The following is a 13407-nucleotide window of genomic DNA, read 5'->3' as shown; positions in this document are numbered from 1 at the left end:
AAAGAAAGAAAGAAAGAAAGAAAGAAAGAAAGAAAGAAAAATATAGACTGCAACATTCACAGTTTCCCCTTCAAAGTGGTGCCACTCACAGTGGTTTCAAACTATTCAAGTGAGGTCAGACAAAGCAGAAGCCTCTATTGTGCCACATGTACACATCCTCTGCTGGTTGTCTGGGGCAGAAGGAGGGTCAAACCCATTTAAAATCCTCAAAGTTGAGAAGCGGATGAGAAATTGAAAAAGGATTGAAGTCTTGATAAATCAAATGAAATGGAGCTGACCTCCAGCCTGACAGAGCTGCGTCGTAGAGGATCGGCAGAGGAAAAAATGAACATGAATTAAAAAGTGAAAGTGAGCTTTTAGCCACCACTGAAAACTACACGCACAGGTGCACACGTCTGTACATAGACACACACGTGCAGTACAAAGTGAATCTCATTTATTATGATGTCCTGGTGACGAGGCAAACACACAAAGAGAAAAAGGAATAAGTGGATGATGCACTGTTATGTGGTTAAGCAGCTGATGTTTCTTCCCTTTGATCATTTAAACACCGATGTCAGATTAATTGCAAACTTTAGGGTTAATGTGTATATCAACCATCAGAATCATCAGGCGATGGATGGCCATTTTGATGTCACTGGTACGTCAGCGGGTCACTAGTTGGTAGAGAACAGACTCAAGTTGTCTTTGGATTAAGTCAGACAGAAAGAGGGTGGCTGTGATATCTGGGTTCTCCGCAGACCCTCCTCAGGCAGAAAATAAATGTTTAAGTATGGATCCGGTTTGAGATCCCTTGGTCCTCAGCGAGTGGTGCAATCGTCAGCACGCCGGTCACACGGCCAACAGACCGCAACACACACCTGTTGTCTGGAAGAGTGGATTGAAGGGTAAAGGGCTTTGAATTCTGGGTAGTTCATTCCGTATCGTATCAACTGTAGTATGTTGCTAAATCCAGTCAGTAACTTTTCAGGTAAAATGATGCTAGAGTCAAAGAGTTAAGTCCATAATAATCTGTAGTTGGCTTTGAGGTAGATGAGTGTCTCCAAGTTCTTTGGTAAGACTCGGCCTCTCTCTGGCCGCAGACAGCGGCCGGCGCTGGTGAAGATGCTCTCCACCGCAGTGCTACAAGCAGGTATGGTAAACGCCCTCTTGGCCACTTGGGCAAGTAGAGGAAAGTCGATCGCTTTACGCCGCCAGTAATGCAAAGCCTCTTCATCTGTGGGTTCCTCTCGCAGGTAGATGGTCAACTCCTGCTCTAAACTCTTGGCTTGTGCCGTGGGTCTCTGCTTGATGAAAGAGAAGAGCTTGCAGGGCCGAGACAGCGAGGAGACGGGTGACGGAGCTGGGGCCGGAGGAGTGTGGGAATGAGGATGAAGGTCTGTGTTGGAGTCTACAGGGCTGGAGGCTGTGGAATGTTTGGATAACTCTTCTATTAGAACTTGTCTGTGCCAGTCGGGGCTGCTGCTCCATGTGAGCTTGAACTGGGGGTCCAGAGTGGTGGCAGTGATGTAGAGCGGGTCCTCAAGTATAGGGGCCAGCCGATGCTCTACAGCCTGGCTGAGGCCCATCAGGAGAGAGGGGCAGTGGTGGGATGACGTTTCGGAGAGATGCTTACGTAAGCCAAGAACACACGGCAGAGCCAGGCTGATGGACACATGTCTGTCGGTCTGTAGGTCTGCATGCCGGTCCCCGTACACCATGTCCCAGGCCTCTGTGAAGGGTTCCAACGCATCAGTGACCTCCCTCAGCAGGGCTCTCTCTGACACACCCAGCGCCAGCTCCCCTGGACCGCTCATCTCCTCTAAGAACTCCACTGAGTCAAGCAGCCGCCGAAGCACCTGCGCAACAACAAACATGAGTACCTCTCCTCCTTCTAAAAGGTACCTCTACTACGTCTGTTCAATTATCATTAAAGTCACATCTACGGAGCTAATAATTCATACCTTCAACTGACCAGCCCAGTCTCTCACCGCAGGAGATGTATTTCCTTGGCCGCCCATTGTCAACCCAGGACCTTCAAACACCTGGCTGAGTTTCTCTGGTGGAACAGCAGAGGTAATGTAGTTGTAGAAGGAGCCGGCCTTGGCCAGTGTGGAGGAGAGCTGCGGACACGAGCGCAACCCATCTCTGACGCACAGTCCGAGAGACCGAGAGAAGCAGTCCACACGACAAACCCCCAGACCCTGCTCCCACGAGTCCTCCCACGCTTCGTCCTCTCCCCCGTCACCGTGACCGTTCCTCATGCCCTCCTCTGCATCGTTGCCATTTTCCAACTCTTCCTCATCGCCCTCATCTTGTCCGTTAACAAGAAGAGGGGAAACTAAGAAACCAGGAAGACAACATGGTTTTACGGTCGCTGCCGTCACAAAATGGTCAGCAACAACACGAAAGGCTCTCCCTGACACGCCATGAGAGTGGCACACTTCATCAAAATCTGAAAGGACACGACTCCCGGAGGTGCCCCCGGCAAGGGGGAGGCATGCCAGCAGAGCCGACCGCATCTGCCAGTCAGATGTGAGGAAGTGGCAGGTGACTCCCAGATACCTGCAGAAAAACAGAAGCAGATTCATAAGCTAGAGGATGAAACCTAAGGTTGCTTTTTTGTACATTCTTACCCTGGTGTAGCGCCAGATAAACCCCTCCAGACATCCAAGCTGAGACTGAGGGCGTGCGCCGAGGCCAGGGCCTGACGGGTTGCCAACTGGGCCTGGTAGGCGTAGGCTGGGAGGAGCTGGCTCTGGATGTAGTGCTGGGGTTCTGGAGTGTACCGTGGCTCCAGGAGCTGAAGCAGCTCCCTGAAGCCGTGATTTTCCACGATGGACACTGGCTGCAGATCTTGCACAATCATCTTCGCGATAGCCTCGGAGATCAGAGCCTAAGGTGACAAAGATCAACATCAGAGCAGAGGACCTCACTGCTTCACCACAACAGACCACTGAGGCCGGACTTCACAAAGGGCAGGCTGGTTATATGCATGAGAAGCGTTGATGGACTAAACCGCGCACCTGACGTGGGTCATGTCTGTCAAACTTGGTCACCCCACCTCCAGAACCTGCTACTCCTCCTGCTTCCAGAGTTCCCATTCCGCCTCCTCCCACTCCGGTGCTGATGGGGAGAGAGTAGCGGGTATTCCCTCCATTGGCGGAGAAAGTGTGCAGGGAACCGGAGGAGTAACCCTCTCTCTTCATGTCTTTCCTTTTCACAAAGTCATCATACATTGCCTGATGCTTTCGCTGAGGAGGAGAGAGCCAGAGATGGGAGCACTGTTACTGGGTGACAGGTACTTGACTCACTGGATGTATTCACCAGAGTGCCTGATATTCTAGGATGGCAAATAAATCCTGTAAATCACGAGAGGCAACAGCCTGGCAGTGTCATAAACCTGCTGACAGGCTCTCAGGTGATGCGGACAGATACGTGTCTTCCCCTCATGATAACAAGGATGCAGAACATTTTATTTTGAAATCATTACCTTGAGATGCGTTACGAAGTTGGACGTGACACTCCGCTTCGCCTGGATTCTGGTGCCACAAGCCTTGCAGTTGGACTCGATTTTACCATTTTCACCCTCAAATACAATGTTAAAGTAATCCAGTATAGACACCTTGGAAACTGACGCCATTGGGGCAAACACTTCCTCTCCTTCAACTTGAAATTAACTTGCGATCAAGGACAATGCGAGTCTGAGGGATCGATCTCGACTCTTCCCGTGAGCGCAGGCAGGCCACCGGCGTGTTTACGTCCCGATCCCCGCCGATCGCACAGCCCCAAATGTTGACGCCTGATGCGCAGACAAAAGGAAATTGTGTTCCCGAGCGGGAGTCGCGTCGCTTGTTCGTCCAGAATCGGCCACCATCAAGCCTGCACGGGCTTCTGCGGATGTCTGGAAACATCAATAATAGAGGAGTGAGGCTACATCCGTTGTTTCTACGCTCCCATCCGCCGCTCGGACGCAGGAGGGGGAAACGCGGTGCGTCTCATGGAGGCTGGTAGACAGTATCAGAGCCGGACCAGGAAGTACACACCACCCGGAGTTTCGTTTCGACAGGACCCGGTAATGTTCGGCTGCAACCAGGCTGCTTGGATGAGAGGGTGGTGGTGCACAGCTGGACCTGTAACAGGAGGAGGAGGAGGAGGAGGGGGTGGGGGGGGGGGGTTCCTTTCAGGGCAGAGACTTCTGGAGACGGTTCCCTCTACATTAACGGTGGAATGAGAACAGCGCGTCTGAGTCTCTTCGACTGTTGTGCTGTTGTTGCCATTTTTATTCGGATGAAGGGACGTCAGACAGTCACCCTGTTTGCTCACTCGGGCACATTTCCTTCAGTTTGAATGCTGATTTTGTACATCGTCCCTTTTCAGATGAATAAAACTAAGCAATGTCCATTTACTGTGCGAAAAATACATCAAGTACAAAAAATGGCTTCAGAAAACATTTATTAAAAGGTTACAAACAAGTTAATATTTAACAATTCAGCCTATTTGTCAACAGGTTTTAGCCAACACAATCACATTCATTTATTCTAACCACATGTACTGGTCAGCAGGTCCAACTAGAACAACTACTAAATATCAGCAAATTATCCAGTAGCAACACAAGTGATGTCACTGGAGCGCGAGGACAGGCTCTCCTCGCGCTATTCGCCAGTTCTTTGTTCTGTTTCCTTGTCCAGTGGAGCAGCAGCGGAGGACTTCCTCTGGTGAAGACGCCTCATCTCCTGTCTGGTGGTCAAGACTTCAGTCTGAAGAGTTGCAATCTCAGCCGAGAGCTGGACGCCTGCAATGAGACACAAACAGCTGAGGGGTCTACTGCTCTAAAGGGAGGGGGTTTGTGTTGCACTGGGATGAAACCAGCTCTGGTCAGAGGACTTCCTCTACTCCGGAGACCCGTTCAGAACCCTACCTTGCTGGAATGACGACTGTGCATGTTTGAGGGATTGTGGCACCAAAATCCCAAACCACTTCAGAGGGTCCTGCTGTGGATTCTGGTCACTTTTTTCAAACGAAGGACCAACAGGAGTGTTCTTACTTCTTGCTTCTTCACTCTCCTCTTTTTCTGTATTTTCATTGTTTGGTTTTGTTCTTCTCCTGACACCTGAAAAGCAAAACAAGTGACACAAATTAAAGTTAGTTCCTGGGAGTTTTAATCACTATGGGTTTTCAAAACCACACGGACCACAGATGGACTCACCGTCCTCTCGAGGACCCACATCCTCAATTGACGTAGCCTCCTGTACCAACTCACCACTACACTTCTGGGAATCTCTTTCAGTGCAGAACTCTGTCCCACCATTGTCCCGTGTCCTGTAACATACATGCATAACCAGCATCATCATACAAAGCCAGTTTCAGAGGGTCCGTGTCCAAGACTCTGGTCTCTCACCTTACATGGAGACGCACCAGTGGCTCCATCTCACTTGCATACTGAAGGGCTGAGACTTGTTTGTTTCCCATGGAATACCGGGCCTTGGACATGGAGAACCATCCCTGCAGGGAATGCGGAGGGGAACTAAAATAAATGCTAAAATACTTGAACTTTGTACTAAAAAAATAAACAAAACATTGCGTTTGAAAGACCAAGATGAGGACAGAAAGACAGACTTGATGCATGCTTGTTGAGGGATTTACATGCTGAGTGCTGCAGTTTAGATTCATACACATTTCTTATGATTCTGTTCGGTCGTCCACAAAAAAAGTAGAAGCTGACAGTTAAGATTTGTGAAATGTGTTGCATTACTAAAATGATGGCGTTTATGTTGAGTCACTAAGCTGCTCTGCCTGTGCAAATCATGATGTGGCCTCAGTGGCACATTAAAATAAGAACATGAACATACAAACATGACATGAGGTGAGGACAGAGTCGGGCAGGTATGAGGGACAGCAGCGTAACACGTCCCATGACAGACGGAGGTTTTGTGATGTCACAGACACGGTTCTGTTTGGCTGGATCTTCGCTCCTGAGGTGAAGGAGGTACCTGCTCGATGAGGGAGTTGAGGGTGGCTCGCTTCTCCTCCAGCAGCTCCAGCTGCTCCATGAGAGACAGCAGCTTCTCGTCCAGCAGCCGAGACGCGTCCTCCGGCACAGAAACAACCCCCATGTCCGCTCTACCCAGCCTTGTTTCAGCGAGTGCACCACTGAGTCCTCACCGTGGTGGGGGTTCCTCCGATAAAACAGCCGCTCAAACTGAAATTACCGGTGATTCACACAAAGACCACCGACAGAAGATTTGGCGACGCTACGGACGTCTACAGCTTCCGTGTAGCGTCATGTGATACAGCATCACGTGACATCACCACACGCGACAGCGGCGTCACGAAGACTTCAGTTAGAACAGTCTGTTGTTTTCCGATGCCGAGGAAAAGAGGAAGCCGGCTAAGGCAACAGTATAAAACATGAGCGACATCCATGTAGACAACGTGTTTATCACGGACCGTGCATGTTTGTGTAAACGCATGGTTCGGTCAGTCCATGAACATTCACCTCACAGTGCGTGTTCCCCTGCTTTTGACTACAGATTGAATTTGGCGTGTGTATAATGTCCTCCCTACGTTTTGTGAAAGAATGTCCATATTTTCCTCAAATAACCTTCCTTTTTCCATTTCTATATTGATCCCGCAGCGACTGAATTCACAGATGATGCCAGTCTAACATTTACATTTGCAACCTTTCGAGATGGAACTGCTGGATGAATAATTGGCACTGACTCCAGAGGCTGCAAAATTACTGCAAAACGAGAAAACTTTTGCGTCGCAAACTTTATTTCTGCGATAAGACATGTAGAGTTGATAAAATCCCGCGGTATCTGCATTTTGATAAGAATTCCATTGTCCCCCTTGGTTGGGACACAAACGTTAGAGCCCCAAAAGAAACCTCACCCTGCTTTCCCAAGACATGTCTCATCAAACGAATCCAAACCAGGCAGGACCCGGGGGAGAATTATCAACAGCTGTGAGTGATGGAAAATCACTCGATCTCATGAGAGAGAGACCTGGCTTCTAAGACGTCATTGTTAATTTGTCAAGTTCTTATTTTGGATCGTTTGGCACGGTGCGTTAAAAAACAAAAAAACAATCGTTCCCATACCGGGAGTCGAACCCGGGCCGCCTGGGTGAAAACCAGGAATCCTAACCGCTAGACCATATGGGACTGCATGAAATAAGAAAAATTAAGCCAATATATATGTAGTTATAAATGTGATGTTTTCCGTGATCACCAATCCTTCAGTGGGTGCGACCAGATTCATCTCATCAATAGACGAAGTTTGCGTAAGTTCCTGTGATGAGGCGCGGTTAATACAATAAATGTCCAACATGTGCGGCAACTCTTGCGGTGCAACGTTAGCAGCTAGCTAACATGCTACACGCGTTAACTTTATGGTCGAACTTTTAGAAATCACACAACGGCGCAAGCGGCCTCGCTGCCCGCTAACGGCAACGTCAGAAATGTATATTAACAGAAACACAAACTTTGTTTTTTTGCCACGTGAATCACGAAGTAATTGCGCGAATGTTCTTCAAGAGTCCACAGGAATCGGACAAGAACCCGCTGACCTCGAATACACATCAAACTCCCCGTACATGACAAGACGTTATGTTTGAAAAAGGCTCCGTTCCTCACTTCAACATGTCTCCCAGTAGCTCGCCGTGATCGTATAGTGGTTAGTACTCTGCGTTGTGGCCGCAGCAACCCCGGTTCGAATCCGGGTCACGGCAGGGTTAGAATCCCTGGCACGGTAAAGGGAGACGTTTTTTTTATTTGATTTATACAGTAAAAACAGTGTAATTCTACATTCACGTCAAGATAAAGATAACCTTTTGTCATTTACCTCTCACATGTAATTCATGTCACATTCCACGTTTCAATGTTGCTGTATTTTTGCATTTCTTAGAATTGAGTTTAAAAAAATGTACTTGAAAGCTGTTGAAAACGTCTGGCTTTTCTTTCATATAATTTGCACCAAAATTTCACGTCAAAGTGAAAAAGTACTTTTCCAGGTATGTCAAACATGCTATAAATTTACCTGTCACGGAGCGTGTAACCGCTGCCAAATCGAGGGGCGGGAATTCGGAGTCAGAGATATATTTTCATTGGCGGTTTCCGTCGTCAACGTCGATGTTCCGAGACCAGAAGCCAATCAGAGAAGCAGTAGGTCGCATGTGCAGCTGGCGTAATGCCCTGCAGGAGTCTGATTGGTCGGTGCAGTCACATGCTCCACCCAGAACGGCCCTTTCGGCTGAAGTGAGTTCCGTCCAGGAGGTGTGTAGTTTGGCAGTCGCGGTGTCAAAGTTATTCATGTTTTTGAATGAATCTGAAATTTGCACAGTGGTGAAGTTGAAGATCCTGCCGTCTGTCGCTGGTCAGGACACCAATATTCCACCGTAAATTACTCGGAGCTTTTGTTTGATCCTGAGGTCGTCTTTTACCCTTAATGACTTATTCATATGTGGAATGGAATTTATTCTTCATATTTTAACATTTGCGAGAATGCAGGGAGTGCACTGTTTAAGTGACTGACTCATGAAAATGTGTGTTGTTTGTGTTTTCCTTTTCCCCTCACAGGTGATGGATGCTCCCTCAGCTGCAGCAGTTCTTCATCCCTACTGGCCACGGGACCTCCTGATCCCCAGCTATGTGGCCAACGATCGATCCATGTCTGAGATCCTGGTGTTTCTGTTCTCCGTCTCTGGGATCTTTCTCCTGGTCACCTGGCTGATCACTGGTAGCCGAGGGGCCACTGGCGGGCTGGGGACATGGCGGCGTCTGGCTGTGTGCTGGTTCGCAGTTTGTGGTTTTATCCATGGTGTCATCGAGGGCTGGTTCTCACTGTACTATGACGTCATTCCAGGGGACCAGAGCTTCCTGTCACAGTTGTGTGAGTACAAAAGAAAAGTGTGTGTCACTGTCACATTGTGGTACGTCGCAAATGTCCTCGCCATCATCTTTCTCTCTAACAGGGAAGGAGTACTCCAAGGGAGACAGTCGATATGTCATGTGAGTTTATGATGGCACTGAACGCTAGCAGACTGTAGACAGACAGCGTTTGACTGGTTCACTCTTCATGTTCCTTCCTCAAGCAGAGCCGATAACTTCACCGTGTGTATGGAGACTGTGACTGCGTGGTTATGGGGGCCTTTCAGCTTTTGGGCTGTGTTTGCCTTCTTAACCAACAAGCCTTACAGATTTGTTCTGCAGCTCATCATCTCTCTAGGTAAGAGCGTGGCACTGGGGGAACAAATGGGTGTCTTCTTGACTTTATTAGATATTTTCAGTTAAGTGGCCGGCACTGGCATACGTGGGGTTGTCAGCGTCCCAGCTGGAGCGTCTCTTGACTCTACAGTGGACCAGCTCCTCCATTACCTCACTGTCTCTAACCAAAGGTGAACTGAGTGGAGCTCATTGCTGTTCATCCTTCTTGAATGTCTGGCCTCCTGCAGGGCAGCTCTACGGAGCAGTGCTGTACTTCTTCACCGAGCACAGAGACGGCTACTCCCACAGCGAGTTGGGACATCCCGTCTACTTCTGGTTCTACTTCGTGTTCATGAATGCGCTGTGGGTCATCATACCGCTGAGCCTCATCGTGGATGCGTGGAGACGTCTGTCTGCAGCACAGACGCACACAGACAACACCGAAACACACAAGTACAAGACGAGCTGAGGACCGACCCGAGGAATTGACTGGGACTGAAGGACTAGTGGACTAGTTACCATTCCGTACTGGTTTCTTTTAAGCACATACAGTTTAATCTTGAATTCTGTACCTGTCAATAAACTTTTATCTCTACATAAGACAACCTTGAAAGTGTTTCTGTCTGGAGGGCCCAGAACATACCAACTGTAATGCTAAATGTTCTTATATTTTCACAACCTTCACATAGGACAGAATCTGAAGGCGTTACAGGTTGTCACAGTTGTTACGCCACATTTACGGACTCCTTCCCCCTTCTCTCGGAACTCAGAAGAGTTTCATCAGCGCTGAAAACTATCCTGGTGGTCCGAGCCAGTCAAAATAAAATGCTGGAAGGTGAAGCGTTCAGGCCTTCACAGCTGTGAATGTGCTCGCCGTCGTGCTCCTCAAGGGCATGTCAGGTCAGAATCAGTCTTGTGTTTTGCAACGAAGGTCGATGAGATCCACAAGTTGTGTCCAACCAGGTGGAAACTGTTGATGGTCACGCGTTACGCCGTTGGATCAGCAGCTATGGAGTGAGATGAGGTGGAAGAGACAAAACACAGGCAGAGGCGGCAAAGTGATTTATGACAGTTCATTCCCCTAAAAGGCCAAAGTCCAATTTATTCGTCCCACGAATGAAGCTGTTGTCGCAAGGTATTTAAGAAACACACAACCAACGACACAACACACCAGATAATAAACAGCATAGACAACAATTGCAACACAGACAAGCACCAGCGCATAAGACACAACAAAACACAGAGCAAGAGGGGAGGCCACGATCAGCTAAAGTCCAGAGTCCCAAGAAGCTCAAAGGTGACGTCATTTGACTAAGTTCAGCATATTGATACACACAAAGGAGCGTTGGTACCGAGTCGTCCTATGGGTGCGAGCTCTGTACCTTCTGCCTGAGGGCAGAAGCTCAAACTCAGTCTGGAGGCGAGGGTCATCGCAGTCCAAGCTTGATGGAGCCTTCCTGAGGACGTGACGGTAAAGGCAACAAATTGAAGAACAATTGAGTTGTAGAAAAGATGGTATATGAGTATAATTAGCAATTAGTTCGATATGTATACATCGCCGAAATAGCTCAGTTGGGAGAGCGTTAGACTGAAGATCTAAAGGTCCCTGGTTCGATCCCGGGTTTCGGCATTTTGGTACCACCGTACTCCAGCGCCCGCATAACCGTTGGCGGTGGTTCAGCAACCAACGGGCGCCACCTTGTGGTCTAATAATATGTGTATTACATGGGGATCCCACCGCCATATCTCCAAGTTCATTATTCCAAAACAAAGCTGGTGCCATACTATTACATATATGTTCAAATCTGCCAACTTGAGGTGCGAACTGAATTTAGACTTTTTTAAACTGAATGTTGAAAGAGCCGATGCTCCGGTACACTGAAAAAAATAGTCAAGACCCAAAAGACACAAGTTGGAGGGAGTTCATCTGCAGTTAACAGCTGTAGGCAAACATTTATTCAGTGTTACATCCTGAAAGGAAGCACAACATTCTTCTGATGATATTCCATCATTCAGTTATAATACTTCGTTCTAGCTAAACATTTTGCTGAGTCTCTGTCCCAACTGTGCATTCGTCTTCTTCTCTCTACTTGCGATGTCTTTTAGAGCTTTCAGAGCAGCAGGAGAGTCCGGCTGGAGCTTCAGCAGCGTCTGAAAGGCCTGCCTGGCTTCCTCCAGCTCATTCACCATCTGGCAGGCCCGGCCCAGTCGGTACCAAGCTTTAGCGCCACCCGGGTCCAGCTGTGTGGCTTTAGTAGCGCTGGCCTTAGCCCGCTCTGGTTGGTTCAGTTTGAGCTGACACAAAGACAAATTACAGTGAAGCTCTGCTTTGATGGCTCTCGCTTCGTTCGTGATGAGACGATTCTGTGAGTTTGTGTCTATTTGTTCCTCCGTTTCTCGCTCCTCTGTTTTCTCCGCCTCTCTGACAAGGCCCTGCAGAGTGATGAGGAGTTTGAGGGCTCGGCTGTAGCTGTCCGCTGCTCCCCACACGTCCCCATCTCGGAATCTCATCCCGCCTCTCTCTTTGTGCGACTTCACCCACGCCCACTTCTCTCCAGGCGACATCTCCCAGGACTCTCTGCCTGGAGTGAAGGCTCGGAGTTCCACCATGACACACAGAGGCAGGTCTTCCTGGGCTGCTGGAGTCTTCACCGTATCCAGTCCATTTTTCACTGGAGACACTAGAATCTGAGCAACACAACACAATAACTACAGAAGACTCATCACTCGCGTGCTGGGAAACTTGAGATGTAACAATCAGAGGGAACATTTTTTTAAAATAATTCTTTATGTTTTGTACATTTTCACATGATCCTTCTCAGTTTCATTTGTGGGGATCGACTGGAACCTCGTCTTGAAAGCAGAACGTTGCAGCAGCGTCACAATATTTCGTATAAAATTGTATTTTGAGAGAATTAGACTTTCACAAATATTACTCCCTCCTGCAATCTGAAAGTTGCATTCTGTCATATTGTGATTTTAATTCCATGTTGATTAATTTTGTACTTCAAACATGTACAATATGAATCCCACTCACTCACTGTTCGTGATATATATTCAAAATAACTTTGTTACATTGAATTCCAGATGTGTTCCCTCCATTCTCACCTCGCATGTCTCTCCCGCTCTCATCCCCTCCACACACGCTTCTGTGACATCACACTGACCCTCCCCCAGCCTCAGCGTGGTCCAGTCACCCAGCGGGACCTGCAGTACTGAGTCCAGACATCGTGGAAAGGATGCTTCTGCAGCATCAGGGACGGTCTGATCCAGCAGCTCCTCAGATCCTACACCTCCTGCTTCCTCCACGTCAGCCTTGAGCTGCACACGGACACGACAAAGGGAACCCAGCGTGGGACGGGAACATCCTGGAGGAGACATTAGGGTGCACCTCTGAGTTCTCATTAAAATACGCTCTAAAACTGATCTCATCGTACAAAGGACACTGTGCAAGAAGCATCGTGTGCACCTCCAGAGGGAGGACTGGTCTGTTGACTTCCTCTCTGTATCTGCTTCCGCTGGACTTTCCAGAGGCCTCTGGGACAGACCGACACCCACGAGGTGGTTTCAGCACCGTCGTGATCAGAGGCACCATGCAGTTGTTCCAGAGGGGGAACGGGATCCATCTCTGTGTTCGTGGGACTATTAGAACAAGATAAAGAGATGATCGCATCTTCATGCCAACCACAACAGAGAGGGGAGAGGTGACAGTGTCACACCTGCCAGCTGATCCTGAGCCGTTAGATCCCTCAGCAGCGTCCCAGGTTAGACAACCGTCCAGGAGGTGGCCTGCAGACACGGCAGTGATTAGAAGCTAAACCTCACACCTGACTGTTAGGAGCACAGTTAGCTAAAAACACGCCACTGAGCAAGTCAGTGACAGATGTTTCATAGACAGAGAACAACATGATCAACAGCATGTCTGCGGGGTGCTAGTAAAGTCATGCTAGCGGACAATATCGCATTACAGTGAATGAATAAACGTCGCTCAACGTTAGCAACGCAGGCGAGTCGGAGCTCTATGCTTCATGAGCAATTGGCTAAGTGCTGGAAGTTGGACATTTCTCCCACCTCATATCATCATTAGAGACCGAAACAGCAAGAAACCAAACCACAGGTCGGTGCTCAGGACGTAAACAATCGCGAGTGCGCAGCCCAGACATCCGAGAGCCTGACGCCTCTGCTTCTTCTTCGTTGTCTCTGTTTCCGGCAGACCGGATCGC

The 13407-nt window shown here is 48.7% G+C and overlaps 4 protein-coding genes and 3 non-coding genes across 11 annotated transcripts; 3 read left to right on the top strand and 4 right to left on the bottom strand.

Moving 5' to 3' along the window:
- Positions 1 to 401: 401 nt before the first annotated feature.
- LOC147256669 (zinc finger BED domain-containing protein 4) lies at positions 402 to 4093 on the bottom strand. The gene is made up of 5 exons (XM_086214861.1): positions 3473 to 4093; positions 3006 to 3233; positions 2616 to 2875; positions 1944 to 2544; positions 402 to 1838 (listed from the first exon to the last, which is right to left on the bottom strand). Exons 1-5 carry the CDS (start codon positions 3620 to 3622, stop codon positions 996 to 998), a joined length of 2082 nt encoding a protein of 693 aa, XP_086070987.1. The 5' UTR covers positions 3623 to 4093; the 3' UTR covers positions 402 to 995.
- A 312-nt stretch (positions 4094 to 4405) lies between these two features.
- vma22 (vacuolar ATPase assembly factor VMA22) lies at positions 4406 to 6293 on the bottom strand. Its single transcript, XM_086214871.1, has 5 exons — positions 5973 to 6293; positions 5381 to 5484; positions 5189 to 5301; positions 4901 to 5092; positions 4406 to 4774 (listed from the first exon to the last, which is right to left on the bottom strand). Exons 1-5 carry the CDS (start codon positions 6093 to 6095, stop codon positions 4635 to 4637), a joined length of 672 nt encoding a protein of 223 aa, XP_086070997.1. The 5' UTR covers positions 6096 to 6293; the 3' UTR covers positions 4406 to 4634.
- Positions 6294 to 7072: 779 nt separating this feature from the next.
- Positions 7073 to 7144, bottom strand: trnae-uuc (transfer RNA glutamic acid (anticodon UUC)). Its single transcript has one exon. It is a non-coding gene; the product is annotated as a tRNA-Glu (tRNA).
- A 49-nt stretch (positions 7145 to 7193) lies between these two features.
- ebp (EBP cholestenol delta-isomerase) lies at positions 7194 to 9789 on the top strand. Of its 5 annotated transcripts, none has more exons than XM_086214866.1 (5): positions 7194 to 7263; positions 8558 to 8870; positions 8953 to 8989; positions 9076 to 9206; positions 9433 to 9789. In XM_086214866.1, exons 1-5 carry the CDS (start codon positions 7195 to 7197, stop codon positions 9651 to 9653), a joined length of 771 nt encoding a protein of 256 aa, XP_086070992.1. In that variant the 5' UTR covers position 7194; the 3' UTR covers positions 9654 to 9789. The 5 variants fall into 5 exon arrangements, with proteins under 5 accessions (XP_086070992.1, XP_086070995.1, XP_086070994.1 ...); XM_086214869.1 differs by lacking the exon at positions 7194 to 7263 and adding an exon at positions 8227 to 8254; XM_086214868.1 differs by lacking the exon at positions 7194 to 7263 and adding an exon at positions 8245 to 8376.
- On the top strand, positions 7639 to 7710 carry trnah-gug (transfer RNA histidin (anticodon GUG)). The gene has a single exon. It is a non-coding gene; the product is annotated as a tRNA-His (tRNA).
- Positions 9790 to 10741: 952 nt separating the features above from the next.
- On the top strand, positions 10742 to 10814 carry trnaf-gaa (transfer RNA phenylalanine (anticodon GAA)). Its single transcript has one exon. It is a non-coding gene; the product is annotated as a tRNA-Phe (tRNA).
- Positions 10815 to 11104: 290 nt separating this feature from the next.
- Positions 11105 to 13407, bottom strand: fkbpl (FKBP prolyl isomerase like). Its single transcript, XM_086214864.1, has 5 exons — positions 13256 to 13407; positions 12904 to 12973; positions 12654 to 12826; positions 12293 to 12552; positions 11105 to 11872 (listed from the first exon to the last, which is right to left on the bottom strand). Exons 3-5 carry the CDS (start codon positions 12808 to 12810, stop codon positions 11216 to 11218), a joined length of 1074 nt encoding a protein of 357 aa, XP_086070990.1. The 5' UTR covers positions 12811 to 12826; positions 12904 to 12973; positions 13256 to 13407; the 3' UTR covers positions 11105 to 11215.

The sequence above is a fragment of the Aulostomus chinensis genome, chromosome 9, assembly GCF_037954235.1.
Source record: "Aulostomus chinensis isolate RoL2024-O1b breed Wild chromosome 9, RoL_Achi_v1.0, whole genome shotgun sequence".
NCBI lineage: Eukaryota > Metazoa > Chordata > Actinopteri > Syngnathiformes > Aulostomidae > Aulostomus > Aulostomus chinensis.
Note: the sequence above shows the minus strand (reverse complement) of the source record. Positions and strands in the feature narration are given on the sequence as shown.